Source organism: Antechinus flavipes, chromosome 3, assembly GCF_016432865.1.
Source record: "Antechinus flavipes isolate AdamAnt ecotype Samford, QLD, Australia chromosome 3, AdamAnt_v2, whole genome shotgun sequence".
Lineage (NCBI taxonomy): Eukaryota > Metazoa > Chordata > Mammalia > Dasyuromorphia > Dasyuridae > Antechinus > Antechinus flavipes.
In genome coordinates this window covers 84,820,435-84,842,204 of record NC_067400.1, presented here as the reverse complement: position 1 = coordinate 84,842,204, position 21,770 = coordinate 84,820,435, and the positions used below count along the sequence as shown (strand labels likewise).

General features: G+C 33.8%; 1 protein-coding gene across 9 annotated transcripts in view; it reads right to left on the bottom strand.

Annotated features, from left to right (window-relative positions):
* Nucleotides 1-18,823, bottom strand: part of ZC3H13 (zinc finger CCCH-type containing 13) — a 72,008-nt gene extending 53,185 nt beyond the window's left edge. For all 9 annotated transcript variants that reach the window (XM_051983817.1, XM_051983818.1, XM_051983824.1 and 6 more), the window contains exons 1-6: nt 18,698-18,823; nt 18,295-18,404; nt 15,224-15,335; nt 7,652-7,760; nt 3,449-3,588; nt 2,484-2,644 (exon numbers count right to left, since the gene is read on the bottom strand). In XM_051983817.1, coding sequence (XP_051839777.1) covers nt 2,484-2,644; nt 3,449-3,588; nt 7,652-7,760; nt 15,224-15,335; nt 18,295-18,404; nt 18,698-18,814 — 749 coding nt within the window. In that variant the 5' untranslated portion in view covers nt 18,815-18,823. The remainder of the gene's footprint in view (nt 1-2,483; nt 2,645-3,448; nt 3,589-7,651; nt 7,761-15,223; nt 15,336-18,294; nt 18,405-18,697) is intronic.
* Nucleotides 18,824-21,770: the final 2,947 nt, after the last annotated feature.

The following is a 21,770-nucleotide window of genomic DNA, read 5'->3' as shown; positions in this document are numbered from 1 at the left end:
GCCAGGCATCATGCTATGAACTGGAAATACAAGTACAAAGATAAAACAACTACCTATAATGAGTTTATATGCTAATGTAGAAGACAAGTATATATAAATACACTGTATAAATTATAGTATATGTAAAAATAGAGCACATAGTTAATAAATACATTGCAGAATATACTTATTTTTAAGATTATATGATATCTAACATAGATAACAATCTGTAGGTATGCGTATACACACACACACACACACACACACAAAGTAGTTAAACACAAGGCAGTTTGAGAGGTAACCACTAACACAGTTAGCAAGAAAGACTTCACGTAGAAGATGGAATCTGAGTTTACATAAACAGAGAGACTATGAGAAGAAGTATTCCAGGAAGGAAAGACAGAGAAAACAAAGATATAGAGATAGTATATTAAATGAATGAAGAGCAGGGAGGAGAAGATGCTATCAGGAACCATAATTGATACTGGAAAATTTTGACAAGAGGACAAGTCAGTCCAGTGTTATAATTAACAGAATCGGGATTAAGTATTTAATAGAGAAAAAAAAGGGGGGGAGGGGGGTTGTCTATATTTATATGTTATACAGATAAAATTAACAAAATCTGTCTATAAAAAATAAATATGTGGGATGAAATATGATGACAAGTGTTCCCAAGAACACTTTTAAATCCTATATACTTTGCTTCCTAAATTACATTATCATAAAAAATGGAAAAGGACCCACATGTACAAAAATATTTATAGCAGTTCTTCTTGTGGTGACAAAGAATTGGACATCAAGGGGATGCCCACCAACTGGGAAATGGCTGAACAAATTGTGGTATAGGAATGTAATGTCAAACTATTATTCTATAGAAATGATAAGAGAACAGATTTCAAAAAAACCTATAAATATCTGTATGAACTGATCCTGAGTGAAGTGAGCAGAACCAGAACATTGTACACAATAACAGAAACAAATTTGATAGCCTTTGCCCTTCTCAGCAATATAATTCTAATTCTAAGACTCATGATGGAAACTGTTTTCCATATCCAGAGAAAAAACTGTGGAGTTGGAATGCTGTTTTCACTTTTGTTGTTGTTTTCGTTCTCGTGTTTTTGGATATCAAAATCTTTTAAAAGTAAATGTCAAAAACTAATATATTTTTTAATTACACTCTTTCAGTCTGATAGTTACCACTGAGTTCTATGTTTTCATTAACAAGTTGAAGGAATTGAATGAATGAAAGCATTTATTAAGAATTAGCTATTTGACTATAAAAACAAGCTCTCAAATGCCTCACATTATAGGAGTACCTATATGGGTGAGAAAGCCAGAAGGCTATTTTAATTTGGAAAAATCAGACTATGCAAATCACAAGGGAGTGGTACAAATTAAACCTTCTTTTCTTTAAACAATGCCAACACTGGTTCGATTACTAGTCCCAAAGCAGAGATAGAGATCAGGATTGGAATGGGAAAGTATTACACTGCTGTGAGGGCTGTCTGATAGTATTTGAGTTTGGGTTCTGGGGTTATAGCCATGAGATAAAATGAGTCGTTCCTGTTTTTACAACAGGACAGAACCAGAGTGGTGATTCCAAAAATGAAGGGGATTCAAGTCATCTAGAGCATATACTCACACATGGGTGGATGGTATGTCCATGTGTCTGTCTGAGAGAGAAAGAGAGAAAGAGGAGGGGGGAGAGAGAGAGAAAGGGAGAGAAGAAGGGAAGAGAGAGAGAAGAGGGAGAGACAGAGGGAGAGGAGTGGGGAGAGACAGAGAGGGTAAGAAGGGGGGAGAGACAGAGAGGGTAAGAAGGGGGGAGAGACAGAGAGGGTAAGAAGGGGGGAGAGACAGAGAGGAAGAGGAGGGGGAGAGATAGAGACGGAGAAGAGGAGGGGAGAGACAGAGGGGGAGAGAGAGAGGAAGAGGAGGGGGGAGAGAAAGAAAGAGAGAGAGGAAGGGAGGGGAGAGAAAGAGGGTGAAAGGGAGAGAGAGTTTCAAGCCTCTAAAGGAACAACAGACTAGTTGAATTTCCCTCTCCCTTTCACATCTCAATTTACCACCATCACCACAATCATTATCTCTAAATCTTACCATAGTGTAACAATTATTAGTTTACAAAACACTTTTACATCAATTATCTGACCCAATGTTTAGAATTGTCTGGCATGATGTTCATTTTACTCTTGGGAAGTATTCAGAAAAGTTAAACACGCCCTTCCAAAGAACACAAAGTTAATAAAATGAATCAGGATGAAAGCCCAAGCAAACATTCTGACACCAAAGTCAATGCTCTTTTGACTGTGCCCATAATGCCCTAAAAAACATATGAACAAGTAGGTTAGACAAGAAATCAAGTGTGAAATAAAAATACAAGACAAACTGTCCAGATGAAACAACCTGGGTTAGAAGGAGCTAAAAGTTTAACTTTTATTGTTTAGCTAAAAATTTTCATGGAAAAACTATGCCCCTTTTCTAATGCGTGTTTACCTACTGACCTCTGCTGGTCCAAGAGAGGAGAAGACACTGCAGTTATCTTCTTATCTTTCTTATTAGCTGAAGAGGATGACTTTGGACTTGATTTTCGCTTTGGAGATTTACTAGACTTTCTTAGAGAAGGAGATGGAGACAATTTTGATCTAACCACCTCTGGAGAAATCTTTTTTAAAAGAAAATAAAATTCAATAAGTTTTGCTAATGGATTATGCTAGTACATTAAGAGTAAAACTTTTTTAGATCATAAAAAATTAGCTTCCAAAATAAAATGCTTTTTAAACCTAAGGATAACCAAAAGCATATTTTACATTTAAATCTTTTTTCCAATAAAATGCCTCGATATAACCAAATTAATATAATACTTCAATTAAATCACACTAAGTGGTTTTTCAATACACTAGCCATTTTAGAGACAAATAACAAACAGCACAATGGACATGCTACAGTTTTTAAAAAGAATTAACCAGCACATATTCATGCCACTCTTGAATATCATCTACATTATAAAATCCACAGAAGGAATCTTCATAATAATATATAAAACACTGAAATGCTTTGCAAGTGCCATTTTCAAAATACACAAATAAAACAACTGATTACTATATTCTATGCTACCTAAAGCAGGAAAATAACATTTTAAAATGCTTCCAATTAATAAAATTGAAAGAAACAAAAAAGATACCATATAATCCTTAGGTAGAAGATGCTATAAAATCCTTAGGTAAGAATCCTTAATTGAAACAGAAGAATCTTCTAATCCATCTATTTCCTAAATATTTAAATTAATCTAAGATAATTTGTAACAATAAAGACCTAAAATCTAAGTTGACAAAAAAAAAAATTTTTTTTAGGAATTTCTTCTGTATGGCAAAATCATGAAAAAACAAAAGTTTTAAATTAAATTTGCAAAAGTCTTGTTAAAAGATAAATATTTGGTGTGATTATAAAATTGGGATAACGAACTCACTTCTTTTTTAATTACTATTTCTTCTCTCTTCTCCAAGTTTTCTTGTTCTAGCTTCATTAGTTCTCTCTGAATCTTTTGGCGCTTCATTTCCAGTGACAATTCATGGACATAATCATAATTAATGTCTCCATTGTCAGAATCTTTAAGATAAAAACCAGACACTTTACAACTTAAATATCAGAACTATACAAAAATAAACAATAGATTTTGTCAAACCAATTATCTATTATTAATAAACTAATAAATTGTGAAGAGAAAGGAAGTGAAAAGGGAGAATCACATTGAGGGTAAGGGGATTTATCTATCATCACATAATTACTATGTCCAAAGTAGAACTGCAAGCCAGATCCTCCTTACTCTAAATTCAGCCCCTATATACATATTACCATATTGTCTTTCCCTAAAACTCATATTTTTAATAATTCCCAGAGATGAAAGACTACACCATTCCTATAAAGTTTTAATGGATACACATTATATCTATTTCAAGTTTTAAAATAAAGGAATGATTAAATTGAGGAAAAACCATGTGCATCACATTTATAGTGGATTGGGAAGAGGTAGAAAATCAGTAAGTAAATGACCACCAACACACAGCTAATATTTTTTTTCAGAATATTATTAGTAAGATAGTGTTACCAGCTAATTACTTTAAAGTAAATTTTTATGGCTACTGGAGCATGGTAGATTCAGTGCTAAGACTTGTAGGAAAGAAAGACCGGAGTTCAAATCCAGGATCAGATATTTATATATAGGCTTTGTAACCTTAGCAAACCATTTCGTCTCAATTGCCCTCAGACTCTCATCAGTAAAAATCATGGCTTTTAGGGCCATATCTATGACCCTACTCTTTTGTTTTTGTATTGCTTATATTTCCCAAAGTTCTTCTTTTCCACCTTTCCTTTAGAGAAACCAATCTCTTATAATTTTTTTTAAATTTTTAAAAGAGAGGGGGGAAAGAGTTCATTAAAACTATCTAAATTTTTTTAAAAGACATATTAGACAATGTTTCACATTCATAGTCTCCCATAGCTATGAAAAGAAGAAGGGAGGGAATATCTTCCCAAATCTCAGAAAACTCACCTACCTGGCACACTACGTGTGTTATGTCTCCCAATGGGCCTCTGTCACACAATGTGAACCTGGGTCCCACACTATCATTGCAAGCATATTTACTCACTTCAGATTTCTTTGACTTCTCCATCCATCCCCACTTCCCAGCTCATCACCCCGCAAAGATCCAGTGATGCTCACCCCTTGGTCCTCAGTATTCTTTGCCCCTCTGATTGGAAAGTGAGGATAGGAGAGACATCTTAGACATCTCACTTCTCACCATGATGAACGCATTTGGGACTTCTTGGGCTTTCTCATCAAGCCTTCATGCCTAACAGATTCCTCTCCACTTCCCCATCTTCACCCCTTTCAGCTTTCCTGTGTGTATCCCCAGAACATTGTATAATACCTGGCACATAGCAGGTGTTTAAATATTTATTGACTGTTGATATTTATACTTATTTGGGGGTAAGATTTGATTGATTATCATTTGGAAATGTTAATTTCACAGAATTCAATTTCTACTATTTTATTGTTTCTTCCACTGATGTTATAAGAACTGATTTTCCTAAGTTTGTTTACTTGTTCATAAGTTTCTATCTTCAAAAGTTTCTCTGCCTGATAACTTAATTCATTTTTTTTAACAGTATGGTTCATTATATTCATATACTGTAATCTGTTTAGCTATTCCCCAATGGATGGGCATCTACTTCTTACAGTTTTTTGCTATAGCAGAATGTGCTGCTACAAACACTATGGAGAGTATGTGAAACCTTTACCTTTGTCACTGACATCCCTGGAGAAATACTTACCAGTGGATTCTCTGGAATGAAAGGTATGAATATTTCGGTCATTTTCTTTGCATTAATTCCAACTGCTTTACAGAATAACCATTGTGGAATTTTTTCTTTTGTTTTTGCAGTGCAATTGAGATGAAGTGCCTTGCCTGGGGTCACACAAATACTAGTGTCTGAGGCCAATATTTGAATTTGAGTCCTCCTGACTTCAGAGCCAGGGCTACATCTATTGCACCATCTACTTTCCTGGTTAGACCAATTTAGATCTCCACAAAAAAATGCACCTATACCTCAGAGTTGTTTCATCTTGCAATTATTGGTAATTTGAATTTGAATCTAATTCTTTTGAGAATCATTCAAATCCTTTGAACACTTCTCTACTGGGTTTGGGTCTTAAATCTCTATTATGTCATTTGATTTTCAAACCTTTATCAGAAGTATCTGATGAAGACTTTTCCCTCAGCTGATCGCTTATCCCAGCTATGCTGATTTTATGCATACAAAAGCTTTTCAACTTCACATAATTGACGTCATTTTGCAACCTTTAAAAATCGATTGTTGGATTAATAATTTATTCTCTAATTTTTCCAACATGAACTGTGCTTTGGAATTTCGTTTGGGTATTTATTAATAGCATTATAACTTTGTTCTCTTTAATTATAGCATAATGTAATTCTCTTGTTTACACTTATTGATACCATGATTTTTTTTTTTTTTTTTGCTTTGTCTGACAGCATTATTATAACTTCTGGTAATTTTTTTTAATAAATAGTAAATTTTGTTCCAACCTTTCATTTTGATTCTGTGACTTTGCTTTTTAGATATTAATTTTTTTGAGGCAACTCTATTCCCAGTTTGTCTTCCCTCTACCTTATTATCTTCCCTTGTTATCACTGGTCTACCCTTCACCTAGTTATATTTTATTTTTCTTTTTTAACTTTATTCAGTTATTTATTTATTCCTCTCTTTTGTCTCTGCTGTTTCTTCTCAAAATCTTCCCTCTTTTTCAACTTTTGTGTTTGTTAGTTTTCTTTCCACTGCACCTTCTCCTAAGAAGTTTTTATCTGCTCTTGTCCCTTACCTGATTTCCTTCCTTTCTATTTTATTCTGAAATTTTAATCTCTGATTCATGGATTAGATTCATATTTTTAATTCTGTGATTCAATGATGAAGCTAGAATTAATAGTGACTAAAAAAACAAGACTACATGGTAGAAATTACTATATCCTAAAATGTACTTTACTTCTGCCACTTTCATATACTATAACTATTTCCGTCCTATTGGCCACAATGAGTCTATGTCTCTTCTTCTCCCTCTTTTGGGTTGCCTATAACCCATAGAAGCTCATATAACTCCTCCTAGACAAGGATTTTCTCCATGGAGGCACAATATTATTCCCAAAAGCCGATCTCCTAATGTAACAACTTTTCCCTAGATTAAATCTATAATGAAGCCCTCAACTCAAATCACAGGTATATATACCTTTTCCCAAATTAAGAGTGTTCTCTCCCAGCTATTAAATTTAAACTTTATGTCTCTTCAGCCCCCAAGACTCAATCCCTTCCTTCTACTCCCTCTCCCACTGCCCCAAATCCCAACTCTATCCCACCTCTGCCCATTTTTTCCAAGAATCTTCAGGAATCTTTTTGCTCTTCACTCATGGACTTGGTAGGAGTGATCCATTCTCTACTGTTCCTCATTTTTTCTCTCCTCATTTACACAAAATACACTGAGTCCCTTATAGTGTAACCATAAAGCTTAATCCACATTCTTGTAGTTCTGTGTTGTGACAATTACAAATATTTTAAAGAGGTAGTCAATTTTTAAATGAATTAAAACTAAATTTTGATTGAGAAATCTAGTTAATGTAAGTTTTATAGCAGTTATAGACATTACACCACCTGCTTGCATAGTAAGTTATAACTAATAAATATTTGGTTGCAAGATGCCTAAAGGTACCAAAACTTGCTTTGATATAACTCCCATAATCCAAATGAAGGTGGGAACAAAATGAAATAAGCAAAGAAGGCAATAATTTCTACCTAACAGAACTACAGAGCAGAAGGGCTATCATTAAAAGGTTTGGAGGATGTGTAATGGCCCCAGAAAAAAAAATTAGAAAAGGCTAACTTTAACTGCTGAGCAACTGGCCACCTCTAATCTATTCCAAAGCAATATTTTTTCCTGATATATTACCAATCATCCACAATGAGGCAGGTTACACAAAAATCTTACAGAAAAAAAACTAAAAGATAGCAAATGGAAAAGTTTAAGATCACAAAAAAATCACAATGTAAATAATCAAGAGTTACCTAAGCAAAAACTTTTCCTTCACATCTTTTTTAAACTTACCATCTCTATTAGTTTCCCATTCTACATTTTCTTCTTCACTTTCTGGAGTTCTCTCCTTAGTGATTTTGATGTCTTCCTTCTCCCTATGTCTTCCCCTTGAAGATTCTTTCTAAAACACACACACATAATCAAATTATTAATGCTTTGGGTTTTTTTTTTTTAATGTATGACTTGATTAAGAGAAAAGTCTCAATTTACATTTATTCCTAATTTTGTTAGTAAGTCAATCTAAGAAATAGTTAACCAATTACCCAAAGCAGTAAGTTCTAGACATTTCATTCCATTGTTCTATTAATACATCTTTATTTAAAAAAAAAAAGTGCTAAAAATGTATCTATCAATTATCTATCAATTAACAGAGCTGGTTTAAGTAAAAAGAAAAGCTAAACACACAAACTCTGTGAACTTCATGAGTGATATGTACTGGGAAAATAGTCATTTAAACATTTATACAATATCCTGGAATTATCTGGATTTAGCATATTTTTTTTCTTTTTTTTGCTGAGGCAACTGGGGTTAAGTGACTTGCCCAAGATCACACAGCCAGGAAATGGTAAATGTCTGAGGCCAAATTTGAACTCAGGTCCTCCTGACTTCAGGCTGGTCCTCTATCCACTGCACCACCTAGCTGCCTCCTGGATTGAGCATAATTTCATAAATACTTATTACTATATAGTACTCTTAAACATTTAATAATTTCATTTCTGAATAAGACTATATAAACATTATTCTTTCCTAGAGACATAATTCTCTCAAAAATTATTTTATATCTCCTCATTTTCTTTAATAAAAACACAATTGTTTTCATAGGAATCAAAATATATAAAATTTTTTTACAACATTAAACAGCAAATAAATTAATAGTTAAGGTTAATAAGTCATCTTCACTTAAAGGATTTCATATTAATCCAGGTACAATCTTAGCCTATAAAGCAAAACTCTATAACAAAAAATAAGCTATTTTAAATCGCAAATTAAACATCTAGCTATACCAGCCTTATAAATATCATCTGAAAAACCTCCAGACACTACAGGAAATTACTAATCAATTCCTGTTTTAATGGAGCTTATGATCTTTACCCCCACATCTACGCCTTTTCATTAAGATGCTAAATCTTAACATAATGATAATCTCTTCTCTTAATATTTTTTAAAATGATCCAGCTTACCATATGAATACTAAAGAAATGTGTAATAGATACAGAAATTGGCAGATATGGATATGGAGTGCTAAATTCTAAATTTTGTTTATTACAAATGTAAGACTTAATACCATAAATCTAGAACAGAGAGGAAATCTGGTTATCTAACTCCCTTATTTTATAATAAACTGAGGCAAAAGGGAAGTTGGGTTCAGACTGAGGATTTGAATGCAACCATATTATGTAATTAAAAGATTAATATATAGTCACTATATAGAGATACAAACATACATATATAGGAGTGTGTGTGTGTGTGTGTGTGTGTGTGTGTGTGTATGTGTGTATAATATGAATGTATATAAATATATATATGTAAAAAGATACAAATATTATATATATGGGATTTAACCACTAGAAGTGGCAGAATGTGAAGTATAGAAAAGGAATTCCCTTGGCTTCTAGGGCAAAGAGAATAAAATCCAAAATTACTAATCACAATAATTTAGGCAGGTTGATTTCAGGACCAAGTAACTAAAAGGAGCCCAAGACAGAAGGAAGAGATCAGAACCAGGTTCTATTTATTTGCCCTGACCACAGTTGTCAAAAGCTGTCAAAAAAAGTTTTGCTAGTGTAAAATTCCCAATTAATTTGATGGGAGTCAATACACAAATAAAATTATTTTTGCAAAATTAAATTATTATTATATAAGCTATTTTTTCCCCCTACAGGCTAGAATAACAACTTTTTATAGCTTTGTAATCTTCTCTTAGCATTTTAGTACTAGGGTACAAATGTCAATGAGTTTTTCTTTAAAATCATAATGCCCACTTTAAGGTATTATTTCTAGCCAGTGAAGAATCTAAAATTCTATCACAGCAGAACAAATCAGAGTGGATAATAGTAGAGAAAAGAGCAATCAATGAATGACTATTTCTCCTGAACATTGAAATAATGACTAAAAAGGCACCTGGATCAAATGCTTATCACATTCTATGCACTGTGCTAACCACTGGAGATATAAATACAAAAAGACTGTCACTATCCTCAAGTGGACAGTCCTTTTAAGACCTCAAAGAAGTAAAGGTCTTACTTTACCTTTTTACCTTAACTTACCTTTTAAGAAGTAAAGACAACACATTTAGGAAACAGGGGAAAACAACATTGACAGAGAAGCAATGTCCAACAAGGGGTGTTTCAGTCAAAAAAAAAAATCACAAGAATGATGAGTCAAGTCGTAGTTCACATTGGTGAACTCACACCAAGCAGAAGTCAAGAGCTGGACTGTCAGTTAAGAAATTAAGGCAAGATCACAGCAACAAAATATGAAGATGGACAGGGAGTGACCACAGAATAACAAATACAGTTTTGGCATAAAAAATAAAAACACCTGCATAAAACAAGAAAATAGCACTGTTACACAAGAGCCTTGTACCTCAGATTCTGCTCAAACTTCAAGAACTCATAGTACAAAAAAATTAATAGCATGCTGCTGTGTCCCCAACAGGGATGAAAAAAATTCCATTCTATCATAAATGGACTCCAGAAGCTTAGAGCTAGACACTGACTTTCAAAGATTTAAAAAAGAGAACACAAAAAAGGCAGCATGTAACTATACAGAGCAATGAAGCCCAATTTCAGATGCAGCTCAAATTTAATCTCACCAAAAGCTTTGAGAACCCTCTAGAAAAGCTCAAAGAAAGGAACAGGCACTCAACTAAAACAATTACAGCACAGGCAAAAGTCCTGGTGGCCATTAGTTCCTCCCAGCTGTATTCCTTTGTTCTGTTAAACTCACAAGGAACAACTCCCAAACCAAACTTCGACAAATACTTTAGCAGCTAGAAGAAAAAGGAAGGGAAAGGAATAAGCATTTATATAGTGCCTACTATCGGCCAAGCACTCTGCTAAGTGTAACATCTCATTTGATTGTCATAGCAACTCTAGGAAGTAGGTACTGTTATTATTACCATTTTACAACTAATGACCCTGAGGCAAATAGAAGTTAAGTGACTTGTTAAGGGTCCCACAACTAATAGTTACCTGAGATCATATCTCAACTCAGGTCTTCTTATGTCCACCAGGTCCCAAACTCTATCTACAGCACCACCTCAACACTTACTGTGGAATCCAGGAAGACTGAGCAAAACTGACTAAATATGTCTCCTATTACTATCATGCCAAGACACTGATGAGCATGAATGTGTTAGGAAGAAGCGTATTTCTGCACACTTCACCAAAAGTTTCCCTGCTGGGCAAGATGGCAACTTAGTACATAGGATTTGTCTAGCTTTCATTTTAAGAATATTCATTTACATTGTTAATGGGGAAAGTCAAATAAAATTAGCACACAAAAAAGGCTACAATAAAGTCCACAGACAAACAGGTAGTCCTATTATATGATCCTGTCATGCTAATGCTATCATTTTCACATTCATCCAGAGGTGCCACCCTAAGTACAGACAAAAGGCTGAGCTAACATTGTCTTTTGGAAATTCTAATTTCAGGAGGCCATGTTCATGAAAAGAACTTTTAGACAGTATTTTCCTATGTGTTTTCAATAAATGAGAAACCTAGCAAGTTTTAAAATCAGTTTGATTATTCTGTAAATTTCCTTTTCTGCAAAAGAAGCCCTCCTTAAAAATTCAAAATCCCTTATGAAACTGAAATTTTGATATTTAAAGCTAATAACAACACAGTATGTTTCCAGCACTGCATTGTGCACTGGAGATACAAAATAAAATAGTCTCTAGTATCAAGGAGCTTACAGTCTAGCTAGAGAAAACAAGAAGCCCAACATGTTATCTATAAAAGCAGACAAAAAAGTAATCTTGCTAGTGAAGGTACTTATTAGTGAGAAGGCCCAGAAAAGGCTTCTGGCAAAAAGTGGCATTTAAGCTAATTTTGAAAGAAATCAAGGATTCTTAAAATGACAAAGTTGAAAAGGGAGAGCAGTCCAGTTTCGTGAGAGCCCATAGAAAATGCAAAGTAGGGAAGCCAGAATATTCTGTGATAGGAACAAGCAAAGCTAAAATGGATAAAACAATGTATGGAGGTGGGCAATAAAACAAAAAAGATAGGATCAGGCCAAATTGTAGAGTTTATAGTTCTTCTTGGAGATAAAGGAGGCTACCTTGGTCAGACCCATGCTTTATAAAGGAGAATCATTTGGGGAGCTTTTTGTGAAGAATATGGACCAGAATAAGGAGACACTTTAAGAACATGAGATAATTAGAAGACTGCTGCAACCAGTTCAAGTGAGAGATGACACAGGTTTCAATCACAATGATGGCTGTGAGAGAAAAAGAAGTGTATGTAAAAGATTTTATGGAAGTTGGAACGTTAAGATATGGCAAGTAATCTGATTATTAGAATGAGGGAAAAGTAAGAAGCCAAAGAACACACTGAGGTGGTGTAATAGAGATGATTGAAAGATTGCAAGTGCCTTCAATAATAAAATAATAAAAGCTCGAAAGAGAAGTAAAATTTGAGGGGAAAGATGACTCCTCTTTTGGACATGTTGAGTTTGAAATGCTCATAGGACAGCCAGTTGCTGATGTAGAATTGTTGATAGATAAGGAGACCAAGCTTGGATGGAATGGATATGTATATGGAAACATTAACAAGAGGATTAATTGAACTCATGAAAGCTAATGAGGTCAAAAAAGGAGAGAATAAAAAAGAAAAAAAAGTGCCCAGGGCAGAACCTTGAGGTAGACATGGAGTTAAGGAGTATGACTGAGAAAGAGAGAGCTAACAAAGCTAATAAGATTTAGTGAGAATCTAAAGATAGAAATGGAAAACACAAGTAGTTAGGGAGAGGCTGAGATTATAAAGAAAGAGGTGACAGTAGAGAGGAGACTTCTCCAGAAACCAGAGTTAACAAAGAGAAAGCCCAGGCAGAAGCATCAACCATGCCCAATGCAGCATCACAGCCAACATTGGGAGGGAAAGCCTGAACTAGATTAAACTATAATTGGGAAATATTTAACAAAATAAATAAAAATGCATCAGAACATAGATTATACTAATACTATAAAATGAGCTGGAGAAAGAAATAGTACACCACTCCAATATTTTTTGTCAAGAAAACACTAATTAGGATCACAAAGAATAAATGTGACTGCAGCCCTCAGGAATCCTTACATCCAGAGCAATGGTCCTCTGTCTATATGGGTTTGGCTTAAGGGATAGAGATTGCAAAAAGATGATAAGGCAGTCATTTTAGATGAGGAAATTGGGCAAGTGACTTGCCCAGGGTCACGTGGCTAACATGCGCCTCAGGCCAGAGTTGAACTCAGGAAGATGATTCTTCCTAAATTCAGGCCTGGCACTCTACTTATAGAGCCACCTTGAAGCCCAATTAAATTTTAATCAGATTAAATAAAGTATAACTTCACAGTCATGAGGTTGTAAATGCTTCTCATAGAAATCATACTTCAGACACAACTTAAGAAATAAAGAGCCAAAGAAAGTAAAAATACAAAAGAAAGAATACTTTCCAAATTTAGGTAAGTCAAAAACAGTTACCCCTCTGATATAATCTTTATGCCCCCTTAATTACATCAAAGCACACAGAACATACTCAAAGAAAACATATTACCTTGGTTAATTTTAACATCTGAGATCAAATTGTCTTTAAAAAAAAAAAAAAAAAGATGCCAACTATAGGGAGTCCAAAAAAGGAGAGGCAAAAAAAATAATCTATTAATATTTATCCCACATTGTCCAGAGAAGCAGGAATTCTGACCACTTTACCAAGACAAAATGCAAATTTCTTAAGAAAACCCAAATATCTTTACTATGATTGTATGCTTACTAAGCAATCTTCAAATTCTATAATTTAAACTCAAAAAAGACCAACCATCAAGAAAAATCAATCTTCACTGCTTTCATGTCTCCTAATATAAATTTGTAAGATGGATTCTACTACATAATTCTCACTTTGTTGATGTGACTCAATCCTCCAGAGTCTAATCATCTATAAATGGACTAATAAAAATCAAGTTTCAAAACCAATAAAACCAAGGACTAGTCCCACAGCGATCCCATCAGGATTTAGACACTCTATCTAAAACCTAGCTTTAGCTCCTGATAATCAATTTCTTTCTCAAATGCTATAGCATCTTAATTAAAATAAAGAATTTAAAGCAATTTTAGATGGACTTTTATGTTCTAAAAGACATTTTTCCTAAATAATATCTCGCAGTTACCTTTTAAAATGCTGCTAAAAGTTCAACCTAAGAATAATAAATCAAAATCATTTTTTAACTTTCTAAGAAAAAGGAACATCAAAAAGGCCTCATTTCCAAAATATATAGAGAATTGACTCTAATTTATAAGAAATCAAACCATTGTCCAATTGATAAATGGTCAAAGGATATGAACAGACAATTCTCAGACAAAGAAATTGAAACTATTTATAGACATATGAAAATATGCTCCAAATCATTATTAATCAGAGAAATGCAAATTAAGACAACTCTGAGATACCACTACACACCTGTCAGATTGGCTATAGAGTGAAGGGAAAGATAATGCGGAATGTTGGAAGGGATATGGCAAAACAGGGACACTGATACATTGTTGGTGGAATTGTGAACACATCCAGCCATTCTGGAGAGCAATTTGGAACTATGCTCAAAAAGTTATCAAACTGTGCATACCCTTGGATCCAGCAGTGTTCCTACTGGGCTTATACCCCAAAGAGATACTAAAGAAGGGAAAGGGACCTGTATATGCCAAAATGTTTGTGGCAGCCCTGTTTGTAGTGGCTAGAAGCTGGAAAATGAAAGGATGCCCATCAATTGGAGAATGGTTGAGTAAAACTGTGGTATATGAATGTTATGGAATATTATTGTTCTGTAAGGAATGACCAGCAGGATGAATACAGAGAGGACTGGAGAGACTTACATGAACTGATGCTGAGTGAAATGAGCAGAACCAGGAGATCATTATATACCTCAACAATGATACTGTATGAGGATGTATTCTGATGGAAGTGGATCTCTTCGATAAAGAGAGCTAATTCAGTTTCAATTGATCAAAGATGGACAGAAGCAGCTACACCCAAAGAAAGAACACTGGGAAATGAATATAAACTGCTTGCATTTTTGTTTTTCTTCCCGGGTTATTTATACCTTCTGAATTCAATTCTCCCTGTGCAACAAGAAAACTCTTCGGTTCTGCACACGTATACTGTATCTAGGATATACTGTAACCTATTCAACATGTAAAGGACTGCTTGCCATCTGGGGAAGGGGGTGGAAGGAGGAAGGGGAAAAATCGGAACAGAAGTGAATGCAAGGGATAATGCTGTAAAAAATTACCCTGACATGGGTTCTATCAATAAAAAGTTATTAAAAAAAAAAAAAAAAGGAACATCAAGAAAGATCTTCTAAGTTATTTGATATTTAAGAAAACATGTTCCTACCCTAACTGGTGAAGATGGCTCCTCCGTATTTCGTTTCTGAGGCTCTGTTTCCACATCTTGCCTCTTATTCTTCATTCTTTCCCTAAGATCGCCAGTGGGTCTTTCTGGTGACCTGTATAATTTAGAAAAAGACAGACAATGTGGGATGACTCAGAGAAATAACTAGAAAAGTCACTTTTAAATGTAGATACTTTCAAAATTTTAATGACTACTCAAGTTGGAAAAATTAATCCATATAATTCAACTTTATGTACACACACACACACACAAAAAGGAGCAATACTCTCAATACCATTCAAAATATACATAATTAAATATTTGTTATGGTCAACCATAATTAAGTGGAAAATCAGGGACAAGATTAGATATGGAAATTTGGAAATGAAAATCTAATTTTTCCCATCTTGATAATGAAAGTTTATTTAATCAATCATCTGGCATATTTACTGGGCTTGAGGTCATTTTATCAAATAAAAAATTCAAGGAATAAAGCTGAGAAATGGAGTTAGTAAAATTTAACATTATAGTTAAGCTAAGTTCATTCACAGAACCATCAACTCATACATTTGCTAATGTAGCAATTTATTGACAATATTACCCCACAAATTATCAGATAAATATATATGCTATTTTAAAAAACATTCCTGGTATTTTTCTAGTTCAAGAGAAATAAAAAATTAAGTGATAGTTCTTACCACTCTAATGAAAAAAATGGCCTAAGGAACTCTATATACTAATTATTAGTGACATATAAACCAGTTTAAGAGGCATTTAAGGTTAGGTGTCCTGGGGTAATGAGTTAAACACATGATATATTCAACAAATACATAATTAAAATTAAGTCATTTATAATATGTTTTTACACCAGAAGAAAATATTAGCAAGATTTTAAGAGAGAACATGGCATATAAAATAAAGTGAGAACTGGCCTCTAAGTCAGAAATATTATGAGAACCCCAAATTCAGGCTCTGATACATATAAATTTAATGACCCTCTAACAAATCATCGATCCAATACTTTAAGTTGCAAAAAGCTAGCTTTCAAACCACAGGGAAAGAAAAAAGTTCCTAAACAGAAATTTCACAATTTAATCAAATACATATTTATAGACATCTTTGCTAAAATTTTTAAGTAGTTCAAATATAGTGACATTAAACAATTCTTTCAATCAATCAATAAGCATTTATTAAGGGGTTACTATGTGACAAGCACCATTCTCAGCACTAGAGATGCAAATACAAGAGGAGAGACAGTTCTTGCCCTCAAAGAATTTATAGTCTACTAGACAACATGATCACAGAAATTCATTTTTTATCACTAACAAGTTCTTAAGTTTTTTAAAGTATTTTTAATACAGTATACGATAAGAGCTTACATTTTTTGTCAAAAGAGGTATCCAAAAATTATCTGCTTGAATATTAAATCTGTGTAATATAAATTTTCTGATGTTATGTTATTTTCATTTTAGTTTTGAATTTAAATTATTTTTGCCAAACACTGAGGAAAGAGAAAAAGGAAGGGTAAGGAGAAGAGAGAGAAAGGAAAAGCAACCAAAATACTGCTTTCGGAAACCAGAGCTTCAGCATTAATCATGGGAAAGTCACTGTTTCCTGAACAGATAAATTACTTTATTTACCTTTTAAAAATCTCCTTCTAGAAAATGAAAATGATATACATGACTTCTTTAAAGTAGTAAGTAGAAAACAGTAAAAGTGGAGATAGTATAACATGGAGTAGCCATTATGGGAAGGCAAGCAAATATAGGAAGTCTACATGGACCTCTAAATTAGTCCAACCATTTCTGAAAACAATTAGGAACTATATCAGTAGAGGAAAGTGAATAAACAGTTACTATCTTTTGATATAGTAATCACATCACTGGGCATATTCTCCAAGAAGGCTTGAAAAAGAAAAGTCCCTAGACAATCAAAATATTCACAGAAGCATCTTCAGTAATAGCTAAAAGCTATAAACAAATTATGTGTTCATCAACTACAAAGAGCTGAACAGACTATAAGTGAATGTAATGAAATATTATTAAGACTCATAGGGAGACTTTTATGAACTAATGAATATATGCAATGACTACAATAGAATTAAGACAAAACCAAAAGACAGATGAACTTCAATTAAATGTAATGCTCAATCTCTCATGTCTCAAAGAAGACATGATGAAGTACATGTCACTCCTCTAAGAGAGAGGCAGAACTACATTTGCATTTCATCACTGTCGGTTGGTTTTGTCTGTTTTACTTTGTTACAATGGAGGGCTACATGGAGGCTAAACTATAATGGGAAATGACAGGTAGATGCGAAAGTAACATCAATAAAACTAAGGGAGAACATTAAAAATAAAAGTTATTACCCCTAATTACATGGTTCCCACAAGTTTTCAAATTAAGAACAGGCTGACTTGCTATATAAATTTTATACTATTACTAGAAGTTCTGGAAAGGCAAAGCATACAGTTTAAAAGAGGAAATTAAATGAATATTTTTACAACCAGCATAGTTACTATAAAGATTTACTTTCTTTATGATAATCATTTTTATTTCATGTTGATCAATAGCACTAATTTATGTTTCAAAACTACTAAAGTATTTGTTTTAAAAAGTTACAAACACTTCCCTTTTCACCAAAAATAAAATTGGTAAACAACAAAAATCAAATTCTTGAGATTCTTTGAACTTCTACTAGCACAGCCTTAAAGGTATTATTAAATATATTATTAATAAAATAAACATACAAGAAATTCACAAAGGAACTACCTATATAAACCATTTGCTGTCAGTTAATTTGGATCCTCTTAAGCACTATAAAGTTAATGAAATAACAAAAAGCAAGAAAAAGTTATTAAAAACATTTAAAATGAAGAAATTAAGCTTGAAAAAGTTTTTTAAAAAACGATCCCATATTAGAATATCAAATGTTACTTTTTAACAATTTTCTTAGAATTTACTACTTTCCATTCCCTGCCCCACTAAAGAAAAATTCATCAGATTTTCTATTCTTATATAAAATGTTCACATTTTCCAAGAGATGAACAATTTTTTTTTAAAGTTAACTTTACCTTCTATAACTGCTGCTATAGCCTTTGCCTCGAGGTGAAGGGCCATGCACAAATCTACATGTGTTCCCATAGGGACAGTTACCAGTCTTCAGCCAGTTTCGGCACTGTGTCTAAAAGAGAAAGGTATTACTGGATGATATCCATGACATTTTAGTAATAAAATGACTGAGAGACAAAAGCAAAATAAGTCTAAAAGTAATGCAAATAAAAGGCAAATTAGAAAAGTTTATTAAAGTATTAATTTTTTTTTAGCTCTTTTCAAAAAGTAATTCAAAAAACCTACCAAAAAACAACTTTATCAATATTCCTACATCAAAAGCTAATAGTTTTTTGCTAATTCCAATCAATATTCACCATTAGGAATTCCAAAAGGATTCTCAAGTCTATACTGCTAATGACTCACCTCAGCTGTATTTCCAGTGCTGGGTCCAAGCCTTTCAAATACACTTGGTCTTCGGGATGTGCTATCAGATATGGTCTTGGTATTTTCCACTGTGACCTTTCTTCTAATTTTTGACATCTTGTACTACTTTAACCAAAAAAAGAGACAAAAACTGTAAAATACTTTCGTTTTAAATAATTGAGACCAAATTCACAAAAGAATTATTACATTGCAAAACTGGGAAAGGTTACAATTGAGATCAAAGATGAACACAAATTCAGGCAGAGATAAGAGGTGCGTATCAAAGCATTGTGTTTTCCGTTTAAAAATATATTTACCATATAAACTAAATTTATGCTACTCAAGTAAAAAGGACTGAAATTTTATTTACTCCTAAGTTTAAAAAATCTTTTTCCTCTGTTAAAAATGCTCAAACATAAAAAGCAGAGAAGAAAATGAAGAATTTTCCCTTTCTCAAGATTTTCCAACAGTTCTTCAGTCTTCTGCCAGAATTTGGTTAATTATTTCCTATTTATCCTATTTATAGCTTGCTTTACTTCTATTTGCATTTTTGTTTGGATGGTAAGTTCCTTAAGGGCAGGCAAGCATTGGTTTGTCTTTTGCCTCTTTTAGTATCCCCAGACTTAGCACAGTATCTGGCACATATACTGTGATTAATAAATTTTTGCTAATTGATTGCTACCAGGAGGTAAACAAGACACAGATTGTAGATTCCAGGTTTCATTAAGGTATGAAGGGATAGGAGAGCAAAATTTCAAAGGAGAAAACAGTAAGGGAATTCCTGGAGCTGCCTACTGAACAACTATTCCTAAGTGGCTATTTCTTAGGCATTTTATAACCACAAAAATCAAATGTCCTCAAAGTTTTATTATTGCACATAAAAATGTATTATTTTGCATATAAAGGATATAGGGCATCTTGAAGACAAAAAAGTTGAATATTTTCCTACCAACCATTTTTATAATAACCAAGACAATAACTCTTCAAAAGAAATGAAAAATTTATAACCTCTTAACCCAAGAGACTGAATCTTCTGTTACATACTTCCTTACCCTTCTTTTCTATGTGTTCATTACTTCCTTCTTCCGTTTCTGATTTATCATTCATCCTTTCCTGCTAGATCAAGACCACCTCCTCCATATCAGTTCATAACTAATCAACTGTGATAGTTTAAATAAAGCAATTTCCAAAACCTTTAAATATTCTCATAAAGGATAATAGAAAAATATACAATTAAGTATATTCCTTCTCTCCTCCAGACTAAAGGAAAACGTAGTTAGGCTAATGAAATCAACATCCTAAACTCAACCATTGCTAAAACCATTCCAAAACTCCCTGTAGTTTCCCCAAACCACTTTCCTTCCTAACTTCCCTATTACTGTCAAGGACACTATGATCTCCCAGTCCCCCAGGATTGAAACCTTAGTGTCCTCATCTCTTCATTCTCTCACCCTGTTAGGTGAGATCTGTTAGGGTTCATCAATTTTATCTTCTTTTACATCTCTAAAATAAGCTTCCCTCTGTCATTCAATACAATTTGTATAGTAGCCTAGGAAAAAAAAATCTCTAACCCAAAGTTTACTAACTGGGGCAGGTAGGAGGCTCAGTGGTTGGAGGACCAGACCTGGAATCAGGATGATTCATCTTCCTAAATTCAAATCTGGCCTTAGACACTTAATAGCTATAAGACTGTGAAAATGTCACTTCACCCTGTTTTCCTCAGTTGCTCTATCTATAAAATAAGCTGGAGATGGAAAGAGCAAACATTCCAGTATCTCTGCAAAGAAACCTCCAAAAAAGATTAGGAAGAATCACACTTTAAGACTGAAATAAGTGAACTAGAAAAACTCTAACCTAAACCTGGCTAATTATCAAATCTCAATAATTATACTAATACAAAGGGCAAGTCAACCAATCAAAATTTATTAAATACCTATAAGCACTGGGAATATTAATAAGGGGGAGGGAGAGGAATGTTCCTGCTCTCTCAAGGAGGGAAGTCAAAATACAAAATACAGAAAAACAGAGGGAAGAAGGACAAAACACTAAGGAGGTGCAGTAGCAAGCAAGAATTAGGGGACCTTACAAAAACATGAGGCTATTCCATCAACAGTTTCCTTGAGCATGATGGAGTGAAGGAAGTTCCAAAATCATGCAGCCAGACGAGAAATAAGGAGACACCTATAATATGTATGTCATTTTATTACTGGTCTTTCTCACATTTGTTTTTGGTAGGACTTGGGATGGGGAACTCCAAGTAAGAAACCTCTGCTAATGCTAACATCTCCACCTTTTCAGCAATATATATCCTTACTGAGCTGTCTCTGGCACTGAGAGTTTAAGTGACTTGCCCACAGTCCATCAATCAGCATGCCAGAAGATTTAACTTTTCTGACTATAAGCTGGTCTAGTTCTACATCCATTAGGCCACACTGCCTCTCTTTTATAAGTCTACAGGAAAAAAAACAAAAGACTAAAAATGTGATTCTCGATGGCTGCCCCATGTTCTAGAATCTTTTCCCTTAGCCTGATGGCCTCCCAGGCTGCCTTCAAGTCTCAGTTAAGTCCCACACCTGCAAGAAGCCTTTTCCAATCTTTCTCAATCTTAGTGCTTTCTCTGATATTTTCTCCAATTTATCCTGCATAGTTTTCCAGTTGCTCTTCCATAAGTCTGAGTTCTTTGAAAGCAGGAATTATTTGTTGTCCCTTTTTTTTTCTTTTGTAGCGTTGTCTTAGCATAATTTCTACTAGGCAGGATAAAAGACGGCAGTATTTTGCATAGGGAACTCATGCATGGAAAAGAGTCTTTTTTTTTCCCTCAATACTTAGCATAATGCCTGGTATAGTAGTAAGTGCTTCTTAAATGCTCCTTCTGATGAGGGACAGGAGCAATAAACTGCAGGTTATCCCACAGTTGATATTTTTCTTACTAAGTGCTTTACAATTATCAACTCATTTGATCTTGACAGCAACCCTGGAAAATGGGTATTTATTATGATCTCCATTTAACAGACGAGGCAAGCCGGTTAAGTGAATGCATCCGAGGCTGGATTTGAACTCCAGTCTTCCAACT